Source organism: Ailuropoda melanoleuca, chromosome 13, assembly GCF_002007445.2.
Source record: "Ailuropoda melanoleuca isolate Jingjing chromosome 13, ASM200744v2, whole genome shotgun sequence".
Lineage (NCBI taxonomy): Eukaryota > Metazoa > Chordata > Mammalia > Carnivora > Ursidae > Ailuropoda > Ailuropoda melanoleuca.
This window is the reverse complement of record NC_048230.1, coordinates 59,419,624-59,442,173: the sequence shown is the minus strand read 5'-3', so window position 1 is coordinate 59,442,173 and position 22,550 is coordinate 59,419,624. Positions and strand designations below refer to the sequence as shown.

General features: G+C 53.1%; 1 protein-coding gene across 1 annotated transcript in view; it reads right to left on the bottom strand.

The window, feature by feature from the left end:
• The window catches only part of CDH22 (cadherin 22), an 83,295-nt gene extending 66,544 nt beyond the window's left edge, over nucleotides 1-16,751 (bottom strand). Inside the window, 2 exon segments of the mRNA XM_034641584.1 lie at nucleotides 19-204; nucleotides 16,707-16,751. Of these exon segments, the coding sequence (XP_034497475.1) occupies nucleotides 19-204; nucleotides 16,707-16,751 (231 nt within the window).
• Between the last annotated feature and the right edge of the window lie 5,799 nt (nucleotides 16,752-22,550).

Here is a 22,550-nt window from a genome sequence, read left to right as displayed (position 1 = left end):
GAGGGGGCGCGGCCGCACCCGGGGCATGGACGGCCCCCGGGGTCTCCGCCCGCGCCCCCCTCGCTGCCGCCGCGGCCGGATCACCAGGCGGCGCCTCCGCGGCTCCCGAGGCCGGTGTGCGCCATGGTCCCCGCGCAGAGGGCTGCTGGTTGGGGCCCGGCCGATCCCCGGAGGGCTAGGGCCCGTCCCGACCCGGCCCGGAGCCTGCGAGAGAAACAAGAGAACATCAGAGGAGGCGCCTTGAGGGGGCAGGGCGGGTTGAGTCGACCTCTCACCTCTTTTAGGTACCAGTTAAGCCCCTGCCGTGACCCATAGTGGTCCCTGCCTTCTTGGGCCCTGGGTCTAGAATTTCTGCTTCTTTTCCCCCACCCCCACCAGCCCTGATCCTTCCTTTCAACTCCCGTCGCACATCTATACTCTCCCCGCCTCCCCCCACTTTCTCATGGCCCCTCACCCAGCTCCTTCTCCGTGGTCCTCCACCAGCCCCCATGCCCACAGGGAGCAGAGGCTTTACCAGCTGCTAACCCTGACGCTGGCTGGCAATGTGTCCAGCCCAGCCCACCCCCTGGAAATCCCCCACCCCAGAGAGGGAGCAGGCACTTCTAGAAGGGGTCTTCAAGGGCTCCCAGGACCCAGGCCTCCTGGGTGCACACAGTCCAGCACCCAGCCCGCGACCCACATTCCCGCCTTCTTAAAGCAGGTGAGAGGTCACTCCCTCCTTCTCAAGCAGGTGAGAGGAGCCCAGGGAAGGCCCTCTGATCTTGCACAGCCCACCTACAGGGCTGAATCCCAGGAGGCCTTGCTTGGAGGTGCCCTGAGTGACTTTGGGCAGGGCCACAACCCCTCTGAGCTTGCCATGGTGTCTCCACATTCCCCCAGAAAACCTTCCTTTCTCAGCGCCAGAGAGACCCTTCTCCCCCCTCCTGGACCAGCACCGCTGTCCCCAGACCAATCCATCTCTCCTTCCCTCACCTCCATCAGATCCTGCTTTCAGCAAGAAAGGATCTGAGGGACTAACTCCTACTCAAGCCATAATGATGAATAATGGCTTAATGTGGGTGTTTACAGGGGACAGCAACGCTGCTTTAATGGAGGAATTTCAGGCACTGACAAGACTGAGTGGAGGTGAGGGGCTCAATCCCCACTCCTCTCCCCAAGCCCAGTTCAGCTCAGTTCAACCACTCAATTCCACTGAGCTTTTGCTTGGCCGGGTTTGGGCTGGGTGCTAGGGCAAAGAAATAAGCTCCCAGTTTAGTGGGGTGAGCAACGTAAATGCCAGGTGGCGTGTGAGCGGGGCTCTAAGAAGGACTCAGGGAAGAGAGTGGGCCCCCGGGGTCTGGAAGGGGAAGGTGAGTGGGAGGGAATCCGGGCTGTTTCTTGGAGGAGGGGACTTCTGAGTGGCCGGGAAGAAAAGGGTGAGCCTTGGGGCAGAGGAGTGTGTAGGCAGCCTAGGGAGCATTTGGCTGGTTGGAGGAGTTCGGTTGGAAACTTGGGGTGTTTGGCTGCGCAGAAGATGGGCCAGGTTCTCCTGCGGAACAAAGAGGTGGCTGGAATCTTTGGGGCAGAAGAAATGTAGACCACCTCCTGTGACCCAGGACCACAGTGGGCGGCTCTCATGCCTTTTACTAACTTGTGGGAGTCATAGCAACCGTGAGGCTGGCGTTTTGTACCCATTCTGCAGATGCTTGATTCCCCAGTGTTCTTTCCCTGCACGGGCAAAGGAGCTTCCTTACAGAAGTGGTTCAGGGTAGGGAGTCATCTGTTGGAAGGGGAGATGGTGAGGAGGTTAAAGCTGCATTTCAGGGCAGTGAGAAGGAGAAAACCGCACAGCCCCTAGGGAAGAGAGGAGAGAGGAGTCCTGAACATGGGACCGTGCTGTTCCCTCTTTCCCTTCAGGCCCCACCCTGTACTAACGGAGGCCAGGAGGGCCCATGACCCTGGTGCGAGCATCCCCGGCGCCCCTGTCTCACCCCTTCCTCACCCACTCCGTGGGGCCTAGCATGAAGGCAGAGCCAAGGGATGAGGACATCCCCCTCCCCTTGTGGCTCTGCTCTGCGATCCTGGAGCTATGCTGCCGCCTCTGGGGATCGGGCTTTGATTCCCTGCGTTACAGCCTGTGCTGGTCGTAATGAGGCTGGAGTTATGGGTGAGGAGGGGGCATCGCTCCGCAGCCTTCATTTCCTGAAGCTTATGACTTCCCTGCAGGCTCGGCAGGAACTGTTCCCCTGACTCCATCAGGCAGTTCCAGGACCCATCACAGCCCTGCAGGGACACAGAGGGGAAGGGCCGGCGGGAGGGTGGGTATGGGGGGAGGCTGGGGCCACCTCTGGGGAGAGCTGTGGGGGTGCAGGAGGTGGGAACAAGGGCCGATCCCCCTGCCCCGTGTTTGCAGGCACCCCATTGCTACTCTCTCTCCTTCCCTCTCCCTCCTTCCTTTTCTTTCTTTATACCACCTTTTCAAAGATTCTATCATTCATTCATTCATTCATTCATCAAACATTAGCATCTACTACAAGTGGGGAGACAGAAATGCATTCATTCATTCATTCATTCATTCATTCATTCAACATCGTTTCTCTGTGAAGACAGCAAGATACAATCAGTTACTCAGCTATATATCAGGAGAGAGATGCATTTCTTCTGGTTATGCATTTACTGTTTCAACAAATATTTACCACACCTCCCTGATGCCAGCCCCTGGGCTGGGCACTGGGAACAAAGCAATAAACAAAATAGGGGGTTGATCTTCTAGTTATAAAGGAAAGAAATCTACCATATGATTTCGGGGGGTGGTCAGTGTTAAGGAGGCATATAAAACAGGAAAGGGGGAGGAAGAGAATGATGGAAGGGCTGGAGTGGTTGTCTTATCGTAGACGTGATATCAGGGAGGGCCTCCCAGAGGGGGTAACATTTGTTGGATCTAGAAAGATGAGAAGGAGCCTGGCACAAAATGATTCCACGCAGAGGGAACAGCACATGCAAAGGTCCAGAGGCCACTGTGGCTGGTGCCGAGCAAGGGGGTGGCTGAAGATGAGTCAGGACTGGGGGACGAAGGCCGGATCAGGGAGGACTGGGAGAGGGAAAGCAGTTTCCATTGTATTCTGTGTGTGCAGAGAAGTGTTTGGAGGAATTTAATAGAATAAAAACCACGGGAGATCGAAATGGTCTCTGGCCATAAGGGGATTGCGTGATGGAAATCCTTCAACACAGGAGGGCCAAGCACAGGACAGCGGGGCACAGAGGGGGGATGGCATTGTAGAGAAGGTGGCATTTGAAGTTAAAGTGTAAGAAGGATTTGGACATGTGGGATTTGGGGTGTGGGGGAGGAGAAGGAGCTCTCTGTGGCAGGACTGCCTGGGGCAAAGGCCAGAGGTCAAATCCCACTTTAGAGAGGGGCAAAGTAAAGAGTGCTGTCCAAAGTTGCATAGGCTCCTTGATGGCAGACTGTGGTCTCGAACCCAGGCTTGGATTCCCCTTGGTGGGGGGCACCTTTGAAGGAACAGCAAAAGTCGCCCCTCTCCGTGGCTGCAGCCCAGTGCCAGGGGGCACGCTTGGCAGGACGAGGGCGACCGCCCCTCCGCCCTGGCCTGCCCCCTCGGCTGAGTGCCAGGGCGCCTGCCGGGCGTGTCCTGCAGCATGAGGGGCGGGGCCCTCATAGCCCCGCCTCTCCCTCCTCCCCCGGCCTTCTCACCGCCCACCAGGGCCTCTCTCAGCCGAGTTGGCCAGCTTTCCTGGCCACTTGCCAATTCTCCACAGCTCTGCGTGGCCCTGCCAGGACTGCTGCAGACACTTCGGCCTCCTCTCGCCCCCCCTCCTTCCTCCCTTTCCTGCTCAGCTGCATTTTCCGAGCCGGTGTAACCACAGGACCCTACCCTGGCTCAGTCCTTCAGGGGAGGCTGCTGTGGAGCCTTGGGCCTGCATTCAGATCTCCCAGGCCTTCCCAGGAGATTGTGAGCGTGTTGGTGGCTTTCTCTGGGCCACAGGGCTCAACATACTGCACAGCTGTTTCATCCCAATTGGGATTAAATGTCAAGCCCCAGCTTGGCTCCATAAATGTTGGCTTTGCCCTCTCGGCTCTTCAGCCTCAGCTGCTCTGATTCAGTGCTCTCCCGACCACGTACGCATCCGTGATTCCTATGTGCGTGTGGGCCTGTGTCTGCAATCATGGATGTCATCGTGTATGTCGTCGTGTACGTGTGTATCTGGTGCACGTTCATTCATTCCACAGATATTTGTGAATTTCCACTCTGTGCTGTTCTAGGCACAATGAAAAGAAATGGGTAGAGGCCTTGCCCTTGCAAGTCTAGTGGGGGACAGACGATAAACAAATAAATAACATGACAGTTCATGGTAAATGCTGTGGAGAAAAACAAAGCAGGGTAAGGGGTATGGGAAGTGCTGAAGTGGCGGGGGGGGGGGATTTTGGGCCCCGCACATTCTCAAAACTCAATCATCTGTTATAAATAATTATTTATACAAGGTGGTCAGGAAAGGCCTCACAGCTAAGGTGACATTGGAACAGAGATTCAAAGTGAAGGAAGGAGGGAGCTGCACACATAGCTGGGAGAAGAAAATTCCAGGCTGGGAGAATAGCAAGTGCAAAGGTCCTGAGGTCAGTGCATGTTTGGTGTGCAGGAGGAACAGCAAGGAGCCCGTTGCTTAAGCGGCGTGACGGGTGTGAGCAGTGGGAGATGGGGTCAGAGAAAATACGGAGGGGGGCATCAGAGTCTGCGGCGTCTCCTTTGGATTTTTATCGTGAGATGGGGCCGCTACCCTGGGGGGTTTGAGCAGAGTAGTGACATAATCTAATTTCTATTTTAAAAGATCATCGTGGCTAGCTCTTGTGTTACGAATAGAGGGAAGCTGGGGCTGGAAGGGGGCTGGGGGGGCTATTTCAATAACACACACAAGAAGTGAAGGTGGCTCGGACCAAGGGGGAGCAGTGGAGGTGCCGGAAAGTGTAGCTGTGCCGCGGGATATGTTGTGGGTCCGAGAGGGGATGCCAGGTAGAGAGGGACCAGGCAGGACCATCAGGCCACCGCAGTAAGGAGAATGGTGGGGTTCCCTCTCACCGAGCTGAGAACAGCAGTGGGCAGAGCAGATATGGGGAGATCAGGAACTCAGTTTTGGACGTATTCCATTCAAATGCCTGTTAGGCATCCGGTAGCGATGTGGAGCAGGCCAGGGCACCTAGAGTCAAGAGCTCTGGAGTGGGGGCCCGGCTGGAGGGGTACATCTGGGAACTTGGGTGGTATGTCGAGCTGAGACTGGACGAGCCCAAGAAGACATGAGTGCAGGTGGAGAAGAGGCCCAGCACCTTAATGACAGAGATCGGGGAGATGGAGAGGCCGAGCGAAGGGCTGAAGAGGAGGAAAGAGAGGGGCCGGGGAGGGGAGGCCAGGAGAGAGCGGTTATCCTGGAAGCCCACTGAAGACAGTGCTGGAAGGAGGAAGGGTCATCAACAGTATAGACTGCTCTGGCAGGTGAGGGACTGGCTGTCCAACTTTGCCTCTGTTGTCCTGACATCACTGCTAATAGTGTCCCACTCCCTTTCCTCCCAGTTTAGATGATGAATTATAGGGTCTACCTATTGCCAAGACAAGTCAGATGTGGACTTTGAATTGCCCATTGGTTTCGGCAACACGGATGGCCTTGATCAAATCTAGTTTGGTGGCATGCGTGCAGGTTTGAATGGAGCAGGTTCAAGAGAGACTGGGAGGCAGGGAGGCAGAGACATAGGTGGGGGTGATAGCCCTTCTGGGGAGTTTTTGCAGGTTCCTTTTGCCTGCTCCCCCAGCCCCCACCCCTAGCCCAGCAGTCTGCTGGGTTTTAGGGTATATAAGAGAGAGGGATGGGAAATATAGATTGGCCAGCTGCTAATAGTCAATTCATTTCCCAGTCCTTTCTTGTTTCGATTCTGTTTCAGCATTCACTCCCAAGCTTGGCCATGTGCTCAGCTCTGCCCCTGTGAACACTGATGAGTCTAAACCAAAGAAAATCATTCCTCTCTCCCTTCCAGTGCTTGCTTTAGAAAGTATCATGTGACACAATGCTGGCCAGTGAGATATGAAGAGATAATTACTGGAGAGCTTCTGGGAATTATTTTTGCTCTTCAAAAAGAGATGCCTTAGGGCACCTGAGTGGCTCAGTTGGTTAAGCATCTGCCTTTGCCTCAGGTCCTGGGGTGCGCCCCACATCGGCCTCCCTGCTCAGCGGGGAGCCTGCTTCTCCCTCTGCCGCTCCCCCTGCTTGTGCTCTCTTTCTCGCTCAAATAAATAAAGTCTTTTTAAAAAATCATGAAAAGAGATGCCTTGAGGAGAACCTTTTCATTTTCTGCATGTGTGAGGAGGTGATGGCTTGAGCTACAGCAGCCATTTTGGAACAATGAGGGAAGCCACCCAACCCCCCTTCCCCCCAAGAGGCTACAGGGACTTACTAAGAAAGATGGTACAAATCTGTGGCTTTGATGGTGTTGTTGAACCACTTTGGGCCTTGAAGATCCAGTTCCAGCTCCTACTTTCTCCAGAATCTCATTCTCTCTCCTCTGAACTCTCTCAGACCTGTCTGGCTGCATCTTCTCTGGGGTTTGGTGTCAGTTGTAATGGCAAGCTTCTGGAGGACAGAAACCATGACTATTTCTTCTTCCATCCTTCCCTGTGCCTTCCCACACACGCCTGGCAGAGCCAAGCACAGAGCTGGACCCCAGGAGGGACTCTGGAGAGTCTTGCCTCAGATTTTGGGAGGTGCTTGGGCAACGTTTTTTCCTTCTCAGTAAGGACCTGCTAGCCTTGCTGATTTGCCGTGGCCTTGTCTATGCTCTGGGCATCACTGTCCACACCGTGTCCTTCCAGAGTCTAGGCTGGGTGGCCTGCGTGTCCTTTCTTGATTTCTCAATGCCCTGGTATCATTGCTGCCAAGGCTGTATGACTGCCAGCTCAGAGGCTCCAGGCCCTCCTTTGTCATCTGGCCGTCTCCCTGGGGACAGAGGAAGGGCTTCTTATCCTGTCCATCCACATTCATTTCCTAGCCTCTCTCTCTGCCAAGAGCAAGAAGAGGGGCTGGGCACAGTGACCCCCGGGGCACCATAAAGCAGGGGAGACTTCATTGTGCAGCCTGGAGCTCCTCATCTCTGCCTCCTCCCTAAAGTTCCTGATAATCTTCCTAGCCCCATCTCTGGGGCAGAATTTAACATTCAGGGGAACTAAGATGATGAGATCCAAAGTCAGACCAGGGTTTGAGTCCCAGTTCCATTACTGTATGTTTGACCTTGGGAACGTGCTCCATTTCTCTGAGTCACAGTTTTCTCATCTGAAAAAGGGCTAATAGTGCTTCTCTCCCAGCGTCCATGCGAGGAATCAATGGGATGACGCGCAGGGTGGAATCTAAGGTGTTTGGCAATAAATATTAGCTGATGCGAGAATACTGACTATTGTTCTCATTTCTGGTCACCTGACAACTACTTACTGGACCCCTATTTTGTACCAAGTATCCTGGCCAGGTAGAAGGGGTTCGCAGATAACTTTTCTGCTCATTCATTTATTCACTCACTCGCTTACTTAACAACTGCCCTGGGGCGCACAAGCACACCTCATTCCAAGAAGAGTGAAAGCGTGTCCAGGGCCAGGGTGGTGCCTTCTGCTCCAGCAGGAGGCTGGTGCCTGTGGGAAGGGTGGAGCAGCTTTGCTGGTGGGATCTGGGCCCCGCAGCCTGGCTCCTGTCTGCCCTGTCCGATTCCCCAGGGCACTGTGACCGTTGGATCCTGAGGCCTTGGATCCTGAGGCCGGAGCTCTCTGTGCTTGGCTGCTGTCTTCTCCCCGGGGGAAAATGATTTCTACCGGCTCAGTGCTCTCCCTCCAGGCCAGATGGGATCCAGGGTAATACAGGAGCTGTTGAGGCGTGGAGGGGCTGCCTTGTCTCTGCTCACCTCTCTTGCCCCCCCCACCTCCCAGGTGGAGGACACCGTGCAGCCCTAAACCAGGGAGCAGACTGGTTATTGCCTCGCGTGGCTTGGCATGCACGAGCACACGTGTGCCTGCACACGTGCGTGCATTTGCACCAGTCATGATGTGTGCTCTGCAGCCCGGCACCCAGAACAACTCCCTGCACATTGGAGGTGCTCTGTAAGTGTGGGGTGAGGGATGGATGGGAGTCTGCTCTGTGTGGGCTGAGCCCAGGGGCTATTTCTGGGGCCGTGGGTGTGATGCCATGTCCTCTAAGCTCAGCAGTGTACTGCTGGGGTGGGGTGGGGTTACATCTCTGAGTGTGTCTGTGTGTGGGGTCAAGATCTACCAAAGCGGCTGGGCTTGGTAGCTGGACCATTACCTAGGGAGGCAAAAAGGTGGGAGGTCAGGGAAGAAGGGATGAGCAGAGCTGGGGCCATACACACCCCATTCATACGGTCACCTCATCTGCAAAGGCTGCTCCAAGGGCCCCCAGTGTTGGCCCCCAGTCTCTGCTGAGCACAGATATGTCCTCGTGAAGCCCAGCTCAGTCTGGAAGTTTCTCCAGTTCAAAACCTTCCCCCGTTCTCTTTCACTTTCAAGATAAAGTTAGTTTCTGTTCATTAGTTACCGCCCGAGTAACAAAGTGTTCTTTAGGCTCCGGACTCCGCACACAAGCCTTTGAGGTGGGTACTGTGATCTGCCCTCATTTTCCAGAGGAGCAAACTGAGGCATAAAGGGGTTGTGTGGTATGTTGTGGGCCTGGGATCTGAGCCCTGGAATGTCAGCTCCAAAGCCTGTACTGTTAGCCACACCTCCCGTGGCTGCTCAAGGCCCCGTGAGATCTGGACCTGCCCATGCTACGTGATTCGCCACCACTTCTCTTCCTGTGCCCATCTCCTGTTCCCTACCTGTGAGCCTCAGGGCCTTTGCTCCTGCTGCTCCCTCTGCCAGGAACGCCCTCAACCTTGGGGCCGCACGCCCAACCCTGGCCCACCCCTCCGCACCCAGCCCAGTTGCCTCTCCCTGTGCGGTCTCTCTGCCTCCTCCCCCAGGCCCCCGTGAACTTGCTCATCTGAGCCCCTGCTCAGAACGAAATTCTCCCTTGATTGGCCTCAGCAGCCTGCCTGCTGGCTGTGGGCGCCTCCACACCACTCTACGCCCTTCCGTTCATGTCTCCGCGCCCTGCTTGGAGTTGGTGCTACTGAATGTGTGCGGGCATGAATGAAAGAACGTGCGGACGGACGGACGAGCAGAAGGAAAGGTGGTGGGGGTGTCTGGTTACTGCCACACCACCTTCCGCAGAACCTTCGATGGCACCGTTTCCTTCGGCTTCGTCTGCTTATTGAGTCATCAATTATTTATTGAGCACCTACTATATGCCAGGCACTGGGCTGGAGGCTAAGGCTGTAGCGGTGGGTGAATCAAAGTCCCGGGGCCATGGCCTTCCATTGTGTGTGTGTGTGTGTGTGTGTGTGTGTGTAAGAGGAGATGTTCATTAATCCAGTAATCTCGCAGGTAAATGTACAATGTCCCACAACCACAAAGTACAAGGACTCCACATTTTGCAAGGCACACAATCTCATTAGGGACGGGAGGGGCTGGTGAGGGGCAGTCCCTTGAGAAAGGGGTTTTGAGCTGAATCTTAAATGAGAAGACAAGTGACAGACCCAGCAAAGCCACATTCCAGGGCCTGAAAGCTCAGGGGCCAGAGCACAGTGTGGAGGGGTGAGGCAGCTTACAAGCAGCTTAAGGAGTTTAGATTCTGGCTCAACAGCAATGGGAAGGCATAGAGCACAGGAGACGTGATTGAATTTGTGTTTTTAAGATCATCGAGTGTGCCACTTAAAGGCCACACTGCTGATGTGCAGGACAGGAAGCACGGGACCAGTGAGCAAGTTGGTGACAGTGTGGTTGGGCCAGCCGGGCGGGGCGGGGGGGAGCTCAGACCAGGGAGGCCACTGTGGGGTGGAGAAGAGGTGACAGATATGAAATATTTAGGAAGCAAATGGACCAGACCTGGTGATGGATGAGACATAGTGAAGGGGACGGGCGGGGGGGTGGGGGGCGACATCAAGAATGACTCCTAGCTGATGTTTATTGAGCCGGGCACTGTTCTATGGCTTTGGGCCCCACCTTGCTTAATGCTCACAGTTACTCCACCCCTTCACAATCTCACTTCCCTCTGGTAAGGATGCCGGGGCAGTGGGACCCAGTGGGGTTTGTCCCAAGCCTTGCCCCTTGGCGGGCATAACAGCCTTGGCGGGTATAAGAAATCAAAGGCAGAGAGAAAGGAATGTTGCATATGTTGAGTGGATTCTGAGTCAGGGAGAATAATGACAGATAGCATTTATAGAGCTTTTACTGTGTGCCAGGCGTGGTGCCATCCAATTAGCTAATAATAAGAGGTAACACTTAGTTCTATGCAGAGCACTTTATGTCAGTGGTCTGATTGAATTCTCACAACTCACAGCTCTCTTCAACATTTCAGAAGAAGGGACAGTGGCTCAGAGAGGTTGAGGGACTTGTCCAAGGTCACACAGCTAGTTGGTGGTAGATCTCGAATTCAAACTGGCTGCGGTAGGGGAGCGAAATGAGGATGGGCAAGGGGGTGCTTGGTGACCGCTGGGAAGGACAGGCTTGTGTTGGGCTCTGAGCGGGAGCCATGTCCCTCCCCCAACACCTCTTGACCCTCTTCACCCTATGCCTGGGTCTCTTCTCAAGGCCCAGCCTCCCATGCAAGTGATGAACACAAACATGTATGCATACACACACACACACACACACACACACACACACACACACACACACGCCCCTTGGCTGCCACTGCTTGCCTACCCGGGGCCGGCCTGCCCAGCTGGCCTTCCACCCCAGATGCCCCCAGCCTGCACCTGTCTCCCTGCCCTGCCCCCAGCCCGCCGCCTGCTGGTGCCGCAGGCAGAGTCCTCTGTACATCATGTTGACAGTAGAAATTACATCCCGGGCTGCTGTTTTACACCGCGCCCTGTCAGAACTCACCGCAGCCCAGTGATCAGGACAAATTGAATACCATCCTGGCCGTGTCAATATTTATTCCATTTTACAAACGCGGCCGGATGGGGGACAGGGCCCCGCTGTGGTGCCAGCCAAGCGTGGCCCCAGGAACCCCTTCTCCCTCTCACGCCGGAGCCGCCTCGTCCGTTCTCTCTCCTCCCCTCTCCCTCCTCTTTCGAAGCTCTTTTGTCATCAGTGAAAATTGTGAAATTCAACATTCCTACCAAAAGGTGCACAAATCATAAATGTGGAGTGTAACAAATAATTAAACTAAGTAACTCACTTACGGTCCTTAGCCCAGTGGTCAGTAAGGGCTCAATGACAGAAGACGTACCCTGGGTCTACCCGTGCATCAAAACACGGAAAGCGGCCCCCCCTCTTAGGGAACCCCCTGCTGTGTCCGTCCCTGACCGCAACCCCCCGATTCCTTCCATCCCGGCTTTTAGGATACCTCGTTCCTTGCCTTTCCTTATAGTTTAGCACCCGGTTATGCCTCCCAAAGTCTCCGTTTAGTTTTGCTTGTGTTTGAGCTCGATGTCGATGCAATCCTTCTCTTTTACGTTTTGCTTCTTTTTCTCAGCATTCTGTTTTTGAGATTTCTCTTTGTTCCCGCGCGTGTTCCTTTCACTGCTGTATAGTACCCCACGGCAGACATGTGCCATGATCTCCCGCTCCATTCCAGGCATGTTCCTTCTTCCTCTTCTTTCCCCCTTTCTCCTGCTCTTCTTCTAGTCAACAGCTCCCTTCCCTTCCACCTCCTTCTCCCCCGTTCCACCTCCCTGATGGTCTGTCTGCTACATCTGTCCACATCACACGCACACCCCTGATCTCAGCTCTGCCGTCCGAGCAGGGACCTGGTGCCCCTCTCTGGGTCTCTCCCTCCTCCACCCAGTTCGTGGAACATGGGCTCTAGCTGGATGGAGGGTCGCCCAGACCTGAGCCTGCAACCCCTTATTGGTTGCGGAGGACCCCCGGGGCAGAGACTGGGCCCCACACAGAGCCTCTGTCCTGGTGAATCCAGCTGCTAGGCTAGCAGCCTTGGGACAAGAGGACTCACCTCTTGCCCCCATGGTCCAGGATGAGAACTGAGGGGGCCCAAGGGGCCCTGCTGCTGTGGTAGGATGCACAAAGTGGGGCGGAGACAGAGAGCCTGGGAGGGACAAGAGCCAAGCCCCGTCCTCAGCCCGGCTCTCTCAGAGTCTCACACAGCACCCATCCCAGGCCTAGCGGTGAGTCTCACCCCCCACAGCTGAGAGCAGCAGGCAGTGGGCGGCCCAATAGGGTAGGGGGCCTTCCAAAGAGCCCCTACAGATCCCGCTTCCGTGCCCCAGGAGCACCTCTGATACATTTCATTTGTCTCCCTGAGTCCCTTCTCTGTCTTGGAGCTGCTCTGATGATGACATATTCAGGGTAGTTAATTTTTATTGCAACCCGAGCAGACGACATTAAGGAATCTGTCCCTTTACAATACAGGAGAAAGCTCTCTAGACTTGAAGGCGAGCGCGGACTAGGTGGGGACTTGGCTTTGATCCTACCATGCTGGGTGACCTTGGGCAAGTCTTCGCCCTCTCTGGGCTTCTTGATGAGGAAAGGTCAAACGGTGACTTCCAGAGGTTGTCAGAGTACCAGGGTCACTGTGGCAGTGTAACAAGGCGGACTTGTTCAAAATGCACATCCCCGGGTCCCCAGAGCGTCTGGCTCAGTAAGGATGATAGTAATACTGATAGGCAACGTTTATAGGGTCCCAGGTGTGCCAGGAGATGGAAGTAGGAAGCTGTGCTTACTGACCACTGTGCTAAGTACTTACTGACCACCATGCTAAGTACTTACACGAGTTACCTTGTTTACTCTGTGTCACAGGCTGCTCACTATTTTACAGACGAAGCAGCTGGGGCACAGAGAGGTGAAGAACTCGCTCTGGGCTACAGCCGGGAAGAGGGGAAGCCAGGCCCCGAACAAGGAAAGTCTGAGCCTGTCCTCGGTCGGGGACAGCTCCCAAGCACATTCTGATGATGCTGACCTGGGAGCCCCGGGCCAGGTGATCAGGAAGTGGCGTAACGGAGATCAAGCACAGTGCACCTGCTATGAACAGCACGTCTTCGTGGTGAGTCATCAAGACGTGCGTGAAGACAACCCCCCCCCAATCAGTGCAAGCTCTTACGGCTCGTTCTTTAGGTCATCCTCACACCACCCTCCCAAGACGGGCTTTATTTAGCCTCTCCTGTTACTGATGAAAAACAGACACGAGAAGAGGTGGTGCCCCAGACCACATGGCTAAGGGTCCGACTCCGAAGCTGTGGGCTTTCATCCCAGCATGCCGCTTCCGTTACCGCCGTCTCCCCTGCACCTGCTAACATATGCTGAATCGTACCCACCACCCTCTGGGCCTCAGTCTTCCCAGCTGTGAAATGAAGGTGTTGGACTGGTGTCCCAGCTTCTGCCCCTAACACCATGTGTTCTTGGCTAGGCCTCTTCCTTCTCTGGGCCTCAGTCTCCCCATCTAGAAAAGAAGCCTCTGTGACTCTATCCCAACACGACACACAGATGCTGCTTTAAAACAAGCCTCCCAGGGAGGGGGGCGCTCCTGGGGGGGTTCAGTTAGTTAAGCATCACAACTCTTGGTTTTGGCTCAGGTCATGATCTCAGGGTTGCGGGATCGAGCCCCACGTTGGGTTCCATGCTCAACAGGGAGTCTGCTTCTCTCTCTCTCTCTCCATCTGCCCCTTCCCCCTGCTTGCACGCATGCTCTCTCTTTCTCTCTCTCTCTCAAATAAATAAGTAAATCTTAAAAATAAAACAAATAAAACAAGCCTCCTCCTCACGATGGAAGACCTCAGGTTTGGCTCCCTGGAAACAGGCTCCGGGGTAGGGATTCGCCAGCAGGAGTTTCACTGGGAAGAATTGTGGGGAACAGCGAGGAGGGGGTGAGAGGAAGTTGAACCGTGGAAGTTGGCCCAGCAGAGGCCTCAGCCAATCCACAGACGCACAGCAGCGATGCTCCCAGTTGAGGGAGGGGGCCCGGCCTTCGAATCCATGCATCTACCAGACACTGGACGTGGGCTGCCCACCCCTCCAGAGGGGGTGACCTTGAGCAAGACAGCTCCCTTTGGTGGAAGGCAGTGTCCGGGAAAGGGCTCGAGCCGAGGGCTGTCAGTAGCTGCTGTCACAGCCGTCCTGGGCACTACGTTCTACTACATAAAATCTGCTGAAAAACCCGGGGCCTGGCCTCAGCTCTGGAGATGACAGCAGACACGACGTGGCCTGAGCCCTGGGCTTAGCCAGCACGGCCCTGGCCCGGCTCTGAGCCCGGTGCCCCAGGTCCACTGCCTGTGGTGCTCACAACGGGATCAGCGCCCTAGAGCTCGCTTACAGCCTGGCCGCCGCCACCTGCCTTGCTGCTCATCTCTGTGCTTCCCTGAGGTCCCAGCGATTATGCCACTGAAAATTCTGCTTTCATCTTGTCAACCTCGCAGTAAATTACAGGCCCGGGGAGGCGTGGGCCTCCTCCTTAAACAAGATTCAATTCCACTTAGCTGCCCCCCTTCCTGCCCCACACGTGGGTCCCTCCCTCCCACCACCCCGGGTGCAGGATTTATGGCCTCTCCTTGCAGGCAGCTGGTAACCATGGCAAGCTCCTTAGGGAGGCTTCAGGCTGGAGCCTTGTCAGCCCCAGACTCCAGTGCGGCCGCTTTCTCCTAGGATCCAGGAGAGAGGAGAGGCCAAGACAGCGGAGGGGGCTTCTGGAGACTGAGCCAATGACGGGCACACGGATGCTGTCACGTCAAATCCTCACACTACCCCGTGCAGACACTGTCATCACCCCCATTTTATAGATGGGCAAACTGGAGCCAACGAGCGTGAGGTCATTTGCCAAGGTCACACACCAAGAAAGCAGTTGAGTCCAGGGCCGGGGCTCTTACGTACTGTGGCCACTGTCTCTTCCCCCAAAGGCTACTCTTGGAGGGGAGTAGAGTCTCTCTGGGGGTTTCAGGCTCTCCAAGTCCTTGGCTCCCCCGCCTGATGTCTGGTTCTCTCTCAGATCTCAGCCCCTGCTCATATCCTCCAGGGATGGGGAGATCGCTGGAGGATCTGGAGGGCCCATTATCTCCCTAATGACTAGACACAGTCTCCAAATAATTGATCAAGCCCTGTCACCTCTCACAAGCATTGTTTTGGCATTTAAGGTCCTCCGTGATCCAGCTGCTAACTCCCTTCTGCTAACTTACCTTTCGTGGCTCACCGACACTGTAGGCTGCCTGGGGATCCCCCCCCCAGGTTCTTAGTGTTCAGCTCTGCGCCTGGGTCTTTTATTATCTGCCCCCCCCGCCTTACAATGCGACCTCTCTTTAATCCGAACCCCAGAATATCAGAGCTGGAAATGCACTGCCTTCTCATTTTCCTGATAGAGAGAGGCTCAGAGAGGGGATGAATTTCCCTAGTGCACAGGGGGAGCTGATGATGGGCCCAAATCTTCTGCCAATTAAAATAACAACTAGTCATAAAATAGCTAACATGCACTGAGTGCTTGATACCACCATTCTAAGCATTTCACATGTGTAATCCACTTAATTCTTGAACGGCGCTATGAGGCAGATACTATTCTATTGCCATTTTGCGGAGGGATGAGGCATGGAGAAGTCAGGTGACTTGCCTAACGTCCCCAGAGCATCTGACATCAGAGCCACGCTCCTAACCAGGTGCTTCCCCGACTCCACGCGGCTTGGTGGTGAACGCGGAGCAGACACAGAGCCCAGAAGATCCAACACACCAGCGAGAAGCAAGGATGGCAGGTCTGTCAGGGAACTCGCCTGCCACTGGGGTTCTTGGGCCTGGGGCCTAAAGTCAACACTCCCCCTGCCCCAAGCCTGCCCATTCGGGGTTGTTGCTTCCCACGTCCTCTGCAAGTTCCCATCCATGGTCCCAGGGATCTTCAGCATCCTCACTCCTTATTCCTGGAGGCAAGGCCAGGCTGTGATGCGTCTCTACATCCCAGCGCCTAACTTGGGGACCAGTGCATAGTAGGTGCACAGTAAAGGCTTGCTTTTATCTAAGGGACTCAAGTAGGGCTTCCCGCAGCAGGGGACTTTGGAACTGCTCCTGGAAGGAGAAGTAGGGGTTCGCCATATAGAACAATGGGGAAAGCAGATGCCAGGCAGGGGGACCAGCAAAGTCTTGCAGGAAGGAATATTCAGAGTGTGGGAGTGGGGGATGAGAGGGAGGATGAAGAGGATGGGGAAGTAAGGGGCGGCCAGGCTGAGCACCTTGGCAAAGAGCTGGGTCTTCATTTCGAGGTGGGAACACTTTTTATGACTTGTGCCTGGGACAGATGGGGAAAGGGAATGGGGCGAGAATATTCCCTACAGGTTTTACACTCACAGGCTGGGGCTGCTGGGGCTGCAGTGTGCAAACCAGTTTGGCCAAATCTAACACCCCCGCCTGCCGACTATGTTCAGGACCTCGTCTGGGGTGACAGATAGACCACTGATGCTGGGGCTGAGGGAGATTTTCCTTTATTCTCTCTCCTGACAAGCAACGGAGCTGGCAGATAGAGCATCTCCTTCTCTAATCTCCCATCTCAGGCTGCAACGAGGAAGCAAGCTGAGCCTGGCACCTTGTTCAGAACTTAATCCTCTCCTTCCTGAGTTTAAAGCTACAGATTCTAGTCATGGATTACCCATCTCCAGCAAACAGAGCAAGTATGGAAGACAACGGAACTCACACCCAGGGCCGTACCGTCGGGGCCACAAAGAGGGTAGTGAGGCCCAAAGTCTGCATCATCTTTACGGAGAACGCAGGAGCTGGACCTGGACAGTACTTCTGACTCTGCTGCTCCCAGCTGTGTGCCCCAGGCAAGTGACTTCACCTCACTGAGCCTCAGTGTTCTCCTCTGTAAAATGGGGAAAATAAATCTCTCCAAGTTTGTTGGGAGGCTCCAATAGATGATGAATATAAAAGTAATCCTCTTGAAAGAGTCGAGCGGGGGTGAGGTTTGGTTATTAGTATCCACTTGCAAGAGTAATAATAAATCTCTCAGAGTTGTGAGAGTGAAAGATAATAATAGTGGGTCTTTGTAGAGCTTTTACCACCTGCCATTACCTCCCCAGGCTGGGCCTGTTATAACATCCATTCGTGGAGTGCCCACCCCAATCCCCCGACGCAGGCTCTGTTATATCCCCGTCTTAGAGATGAGGGAGCCTGGCTAATCCCATCTTTACTGCCCTTTGCTATGGAGGAAATGTCTCTCTTGTCCCCTGATCTAGGTTCTGCAGCTCACTCACACCTCCCTGGCATCTAAGAAACCTTACACTATGGATTATCACTTCTCCTGCCCTATCTTCACCCCCTCTGATGGGCTCCTGGCATAACACGTGCTCAAGTAGATTCCATCTTAAAAACAACAGTAAGAGGGTGCCTGGGTGGCATCTGCCATGGGCTCAGGTCATGATCCCAGGGTCCTGGGGGGATCGAGCCCCACATTGTGCTCCCTGCTCAGCGGGGAGCCTGCTTCTCCTTCTCCCTCTACTGTTCCCCTGCTTGTGCTCTCTTGTTCTCTCTGTCAAATAAATAAACAAACTCTTAAAAAAAAACCAACAACAAAAAAGAAGCACACACCTCCCGACACTGACACTTCGCAGCCCCTTCCTTATCAGCCAAACTTCTCTGAAGGCTGGCTGTACTCACTGTCTCCTTTACTCACCTCCTACTCCTTAACCCACTGTCCACCTAGCTCCCATCCCCAGTGCTTCACTGGGTTGGCTCACAGAGGTCACCAATGGCCTCCATCTTACTAAGTCCAATGGATGTTCTCTACCCCTCATTTCATTGGACCTGTCATCAGTATTTGAGACATCAAACTAGACAACTGGGGTTCTTCTGACCTCTCTAATTATGCCTCTGCATCTCCTGGCTTATATTCCTGCATCCCACCTGCAGAAACCCCAGTCTTTACCTGTGCAATCTCAGCCATGCCCATGGCTCCAATTACCATCAATACCATGATGACTCCCAGCTTAGGCTCAACCTCCCTTCTGAAGTCTACAGATAAAAATACAATTGCCCATTCAACACCTCCACTTAGATGCCTCTGTGAAACCTCAAACCCGACATATCAAACACATGTTCTTCTTCTTCAGTACTGGCCCTTAGCCTGGGTGTCCCGTTGCATGAATGGCACCCATCTTTGTCAGGTGGTCCAAGCCAGAAGGCTGGAAGTCATGAGCTTGACAACTGTCATCTCTGCACCCTCAATGGGCAATCAATCTATCATTAAGTCTGGTTCATTTTACATCTTAAATAACCCCTTAAATTGGCCACATTGCATCATCTCCATTGCCACCCTAATTCAAACCAGGGATTCAGGAAGACTCTCAGATTTTTGGCTTGACACCGGATGGTGGGACACTGAGCATGATGGAGTGAATGAGGGAAGGGAAGTTTGGGGAAGGAAATAAGATTTCCTTTTTAGGAATGTTTGAGACATTCATGAGACATGCAAGTGGAGATGTGTAGCTGGCAGTCGAATGTAACAGTCTGGAGCTCCAAGGAGAGGGGACATAAATCTGAGATCATCAGCATGTAGTGATATTTAATGCTGAGGAAATGAATGAGATCACTTGGGGAGAGACAGAAAGTGGGCCCAGAAGTGATCCCTGGGGCACTCCAATATCAGAGATGAGATAGAGGGGAAAGGAGGCACAAAGACTGAGAACCTGCCAGTGAGGTTGGAGACCATCCAAGAGACCGTGGTGTCATGGAAACCAAAAATGGAACTAGAGATCAGCATGTTGAAAGCTGCGGAGAGGCAAGGTAAACTGAGGACGGAGAAGTGACTCCCCTAGGCAATACAGAGGGTGTTAGCGGCCTTGATGATGTCTATTCTGCTGGACTGTAAGCCCCACGAGGCAGGGAATATCATTTGTTTGCTTATATTGTACCTCTAGTGCTTAGCTCATTAGCATTGTTTTCTGGCATGTCTGGTTATCTTTGACTGTGTGTTGGCCATTGTAATTGGATTTTTTTTTTCTTTAGGAAGAATTTCAAATTCAGGATGAAGGTTTTTTTTTTTTTTTCCTAAAAAGGATTTGTGTTTGGCTGTGGTGCTACCATTCTGGGATTGCTTTAAACAAAAATTCAAGGCTTGAGGTTCCCTGGAATACCCAAGTAGTGTGGGTAAGGCTGGGCTACCTTTGGTTCACCCTTACCCCAAGGGTGGGGCCCTCTGGAGTCCCAGCTTATTTCCGCAAGGATCTCCTACTTGACTGCCCACCTTATGCTATGGACTTTGATTTCAATTCCCTTTATGCTGCGAGATCATCAAAAAACAAATTCAAAATTTCCGAGATCAGCAAATGCCCTCAGGACAAAAGCAGATTCTATGCTCTCTGACTTCTCTGGGTTTCTGTTTTCCCTTCAGTTTTGACCTAATAATTCCTGGTAATTCCTTACAAAGAGCTTACTTGTCAGCGCTTTGATGCTTTAATAAGATGCTTTTTCTACTTTATCTAGCATTCTTAGCTCTTTTCAGCTGAAGGGTTGGTCCAAAAAACCTAGCCTCCTGTTTCTAAACCCAGAAAACACTAATCTCTTGGGCTTAACACTGTGCATGGCACATTGTGATGGCTCAATGAATATGTATTGATTGAGTGGATGAAGTGGACCCAGGTCTCCAACATCCCTGCCTCTTCTAATGCACTGGACATCACACTGCCAGGCCAAGATACCAACAGAGCGCTGTGGTCAGAGCTCAGTGGGCTATGCAAAGAGGCAGGGCTGTGAGCTCAGAGGAGGGGAAAGATCTCTGTGGGATCGGGAAGGACAATGGCAGGGGGTAGAGGATAGGACCAGGGTGAGTACAAAGATGGAACTTGACGGCAATTAGCCATTGGTTTAGGAAAGGAGGACTCATGGGGGTGGGGGAGGTGGCATTGTAAGTAAAATCCTGAAGTGAAGGCTAGGATGTATAAGGGATTCAGCCACCAAGAGGGGGCACAGAAGCACAGGCCAGCCAGGGGAAAGTGGTGAAGGCCAAGGGGGACCCCTGGGCCCCATGTGAAAGCAGAAGCAGAGCCTGGCAGAAGGAGGGCGGAGAAACAGCTTTTGTGAAAATGCACACATGGTAATTGCTGAGAAGAGTATCTCCCCCAGTTTAAAAAAGCTCTCTCCTCTGAATTTTCCTTGGTCCCAGTTTCAAAGGAATTTTAATTGCAAAGAAAATTTGTCATCTCCCTGGGGGGAGAGGGCTCTGTAGCTTCGAACAGTCATGCCTGACGCTGATTCTTTCTCCAAACTGGAGATTTCCACGCTTTGGCTGTGTGGGAGCTGTCTGGGGATTGGGCAATGCGGAGGGAGGGGTAGGGATGGGACAGGCCTCCTTGTGCCTTTCTGTGGCCAGGAAGGCTGGTTTGCAGCCTGGGGTTTCCTGGCCTGGGTCCTCCATGAGTGTTTTTGGTGCCAACCTGGAGACAGTCCTAACTCCTTTCTCCCCTAACTCAGTGGGTTTATTTAATTAATTCTGTTAATTAAACAACCGGTCTCCTGGCTTCCATCCTTGCTTTACTGTAGGCTATTTTCCATCCAGCGGCCCGTTTGGAGAACAATTTGGTAGTTTCTTAAAAAGTTAAACATAAATTACCATACAATCCAGCAATTTCTCTCCTAGGTGCCTACCTAAGAGAACTGGAAACATATGTACATGCAAAACTTTCTAAGCAAATGTTCATAGCAGAACGATTCAAAGTGTCCAAGAAGTGGAAACAATTAAAAATCTAGCAACGGATGAATGGATAAACAACTGTGTGGTATATCCACACAAAGGAATACTATTAAGCAATAAAAAGGAACAAACTGTGGATATATGCTCTAATACGGACGCATCTCAAAACCATTATGCTCAATGAAAGAAGCCAGATGCAAAAACCCCACGTATTGTGTGACTTCGTTTACATGAAATGTCCAGAAGAGGCGAATCTATAGAGACAGCAAACAGATCAGTGGTTGCCTAGGGCGGGCGGCGGAATGGGGATTGACTGCAGATGGGCGCAAAGGCTCTTTCTAGGGTAAAAGAAATATAAAACTGGATAGCGGCAGTCATTGCGCAACTCTATAATTTACTAAAAATCAGTGAATTGAACGCTTACAATGAGTGAATGTGATAGTATGTAAATTATACCTCAACAAAGCTGTGGGGGGAAAATGGTTCCCATTTCTCTCGGAATAAAAGCCAGAGTTTCTTCAGGAAACTTCACAGCCCTACAGGATCTGTGCCTGTGACCTCTCTGACCTATCCCATCCTCTCCTCCCCTCCCCGTCAGGTCCAGCCTGAGGGCCTTTTGGGTTGGCATTGGGACTGACAGACGTGCTCCCACCTGACAGCCTTTGCACTGGCTGTACACTCTGCCTGGGATATTTCTCCCCCCTAGACCCTTGCAGGGCTCCCTCCCTCACCATTTTAGTATCTTTGTTCAAATATGATCTTTTCAGTGGAAAGTAACCCAAGCACTCCATCTAAAATTGTAGTCCCTCGCTAAGGCTCTGCCATGCACCCTTTCCTTATTTTTTTCATAGCTTTATCACCGTCTAACCTATAATTTACTTATTTATTACGCTTATTGCTTGTCTCTCTCTCTCTCTCTTTTCACTCACATATATGCTCCCCTGGGATAGGAATTCTTGTTGATTCGATTCACTGGTGTACCCTTAGGGCATAGAACAATATCTGGCACAGAAAGGTGCTCAATAAATATTTGTTGAGTGGATGAATGAATATGTGATTTCTGAATGCCCTGTCTGCGCCAGGAGCTGGACATACAGCAGTGAACTGGAAGAACAAGTCTCTCTGGGTGGCTTGCATTTTAGTGGCAGAGAGACCAGAGGCAAGAAAATATTTTTAAACCAGGAGTGGAGGGAAGCCCCATCACCAAGAAATCAGGAATACGATAAACTTTACAAAAGGCTGTTATGGGGGCAGAATGAAGGAGGGTCTTCTTGGCGAGTGACCTGATGGAGGAGTAAGGATTGGCCAACTGGGGAGGAGGGAAAGAGGATTTCAGGCCCAGGGAACAGCATGCGTGAGTGCCCAGAGGCCAGAGAGAAAGCGTGTCCTCTTTGGAGACATGGGAGAAGTTTGCTCCAGTGGAAACATAATCCGTAACAGGGAGACACGGGGCTGGTGAGGTGGGCTGGAGTCACAATATGAAACAGCCAGTTCAGCAGGGCACCAACCAATCAGAAAAGACACTGGCCATAAACAGCTGGGACATTCCAGCGGACTCTCTGCTGGGCCTTACGCTGCAAGAGAGAGCCTGGAGTTCCGATGTGTTAGTGATGGAGGGAGAATGATAGTGATACTTCTGAAAGGACCACTCCAGCTGCCAAGGGCAGAACAGTTTGGAGGCACTGGTGCTGAATTTGCAGAGGCTTTCTGCCAGTCCTGCTGGGAGAATGGCCGGTTGAGGGTGACTGATTGAACATAGGTGCTCGGGAAAGGGAGGGATCGTGGATAACATAAGGGCCCCAGCCAGCATTTGCTGTGCAGAAACTGTGTGCCAGGGAAGGCTCCGAGCGCCTGGCCGGTCCTCT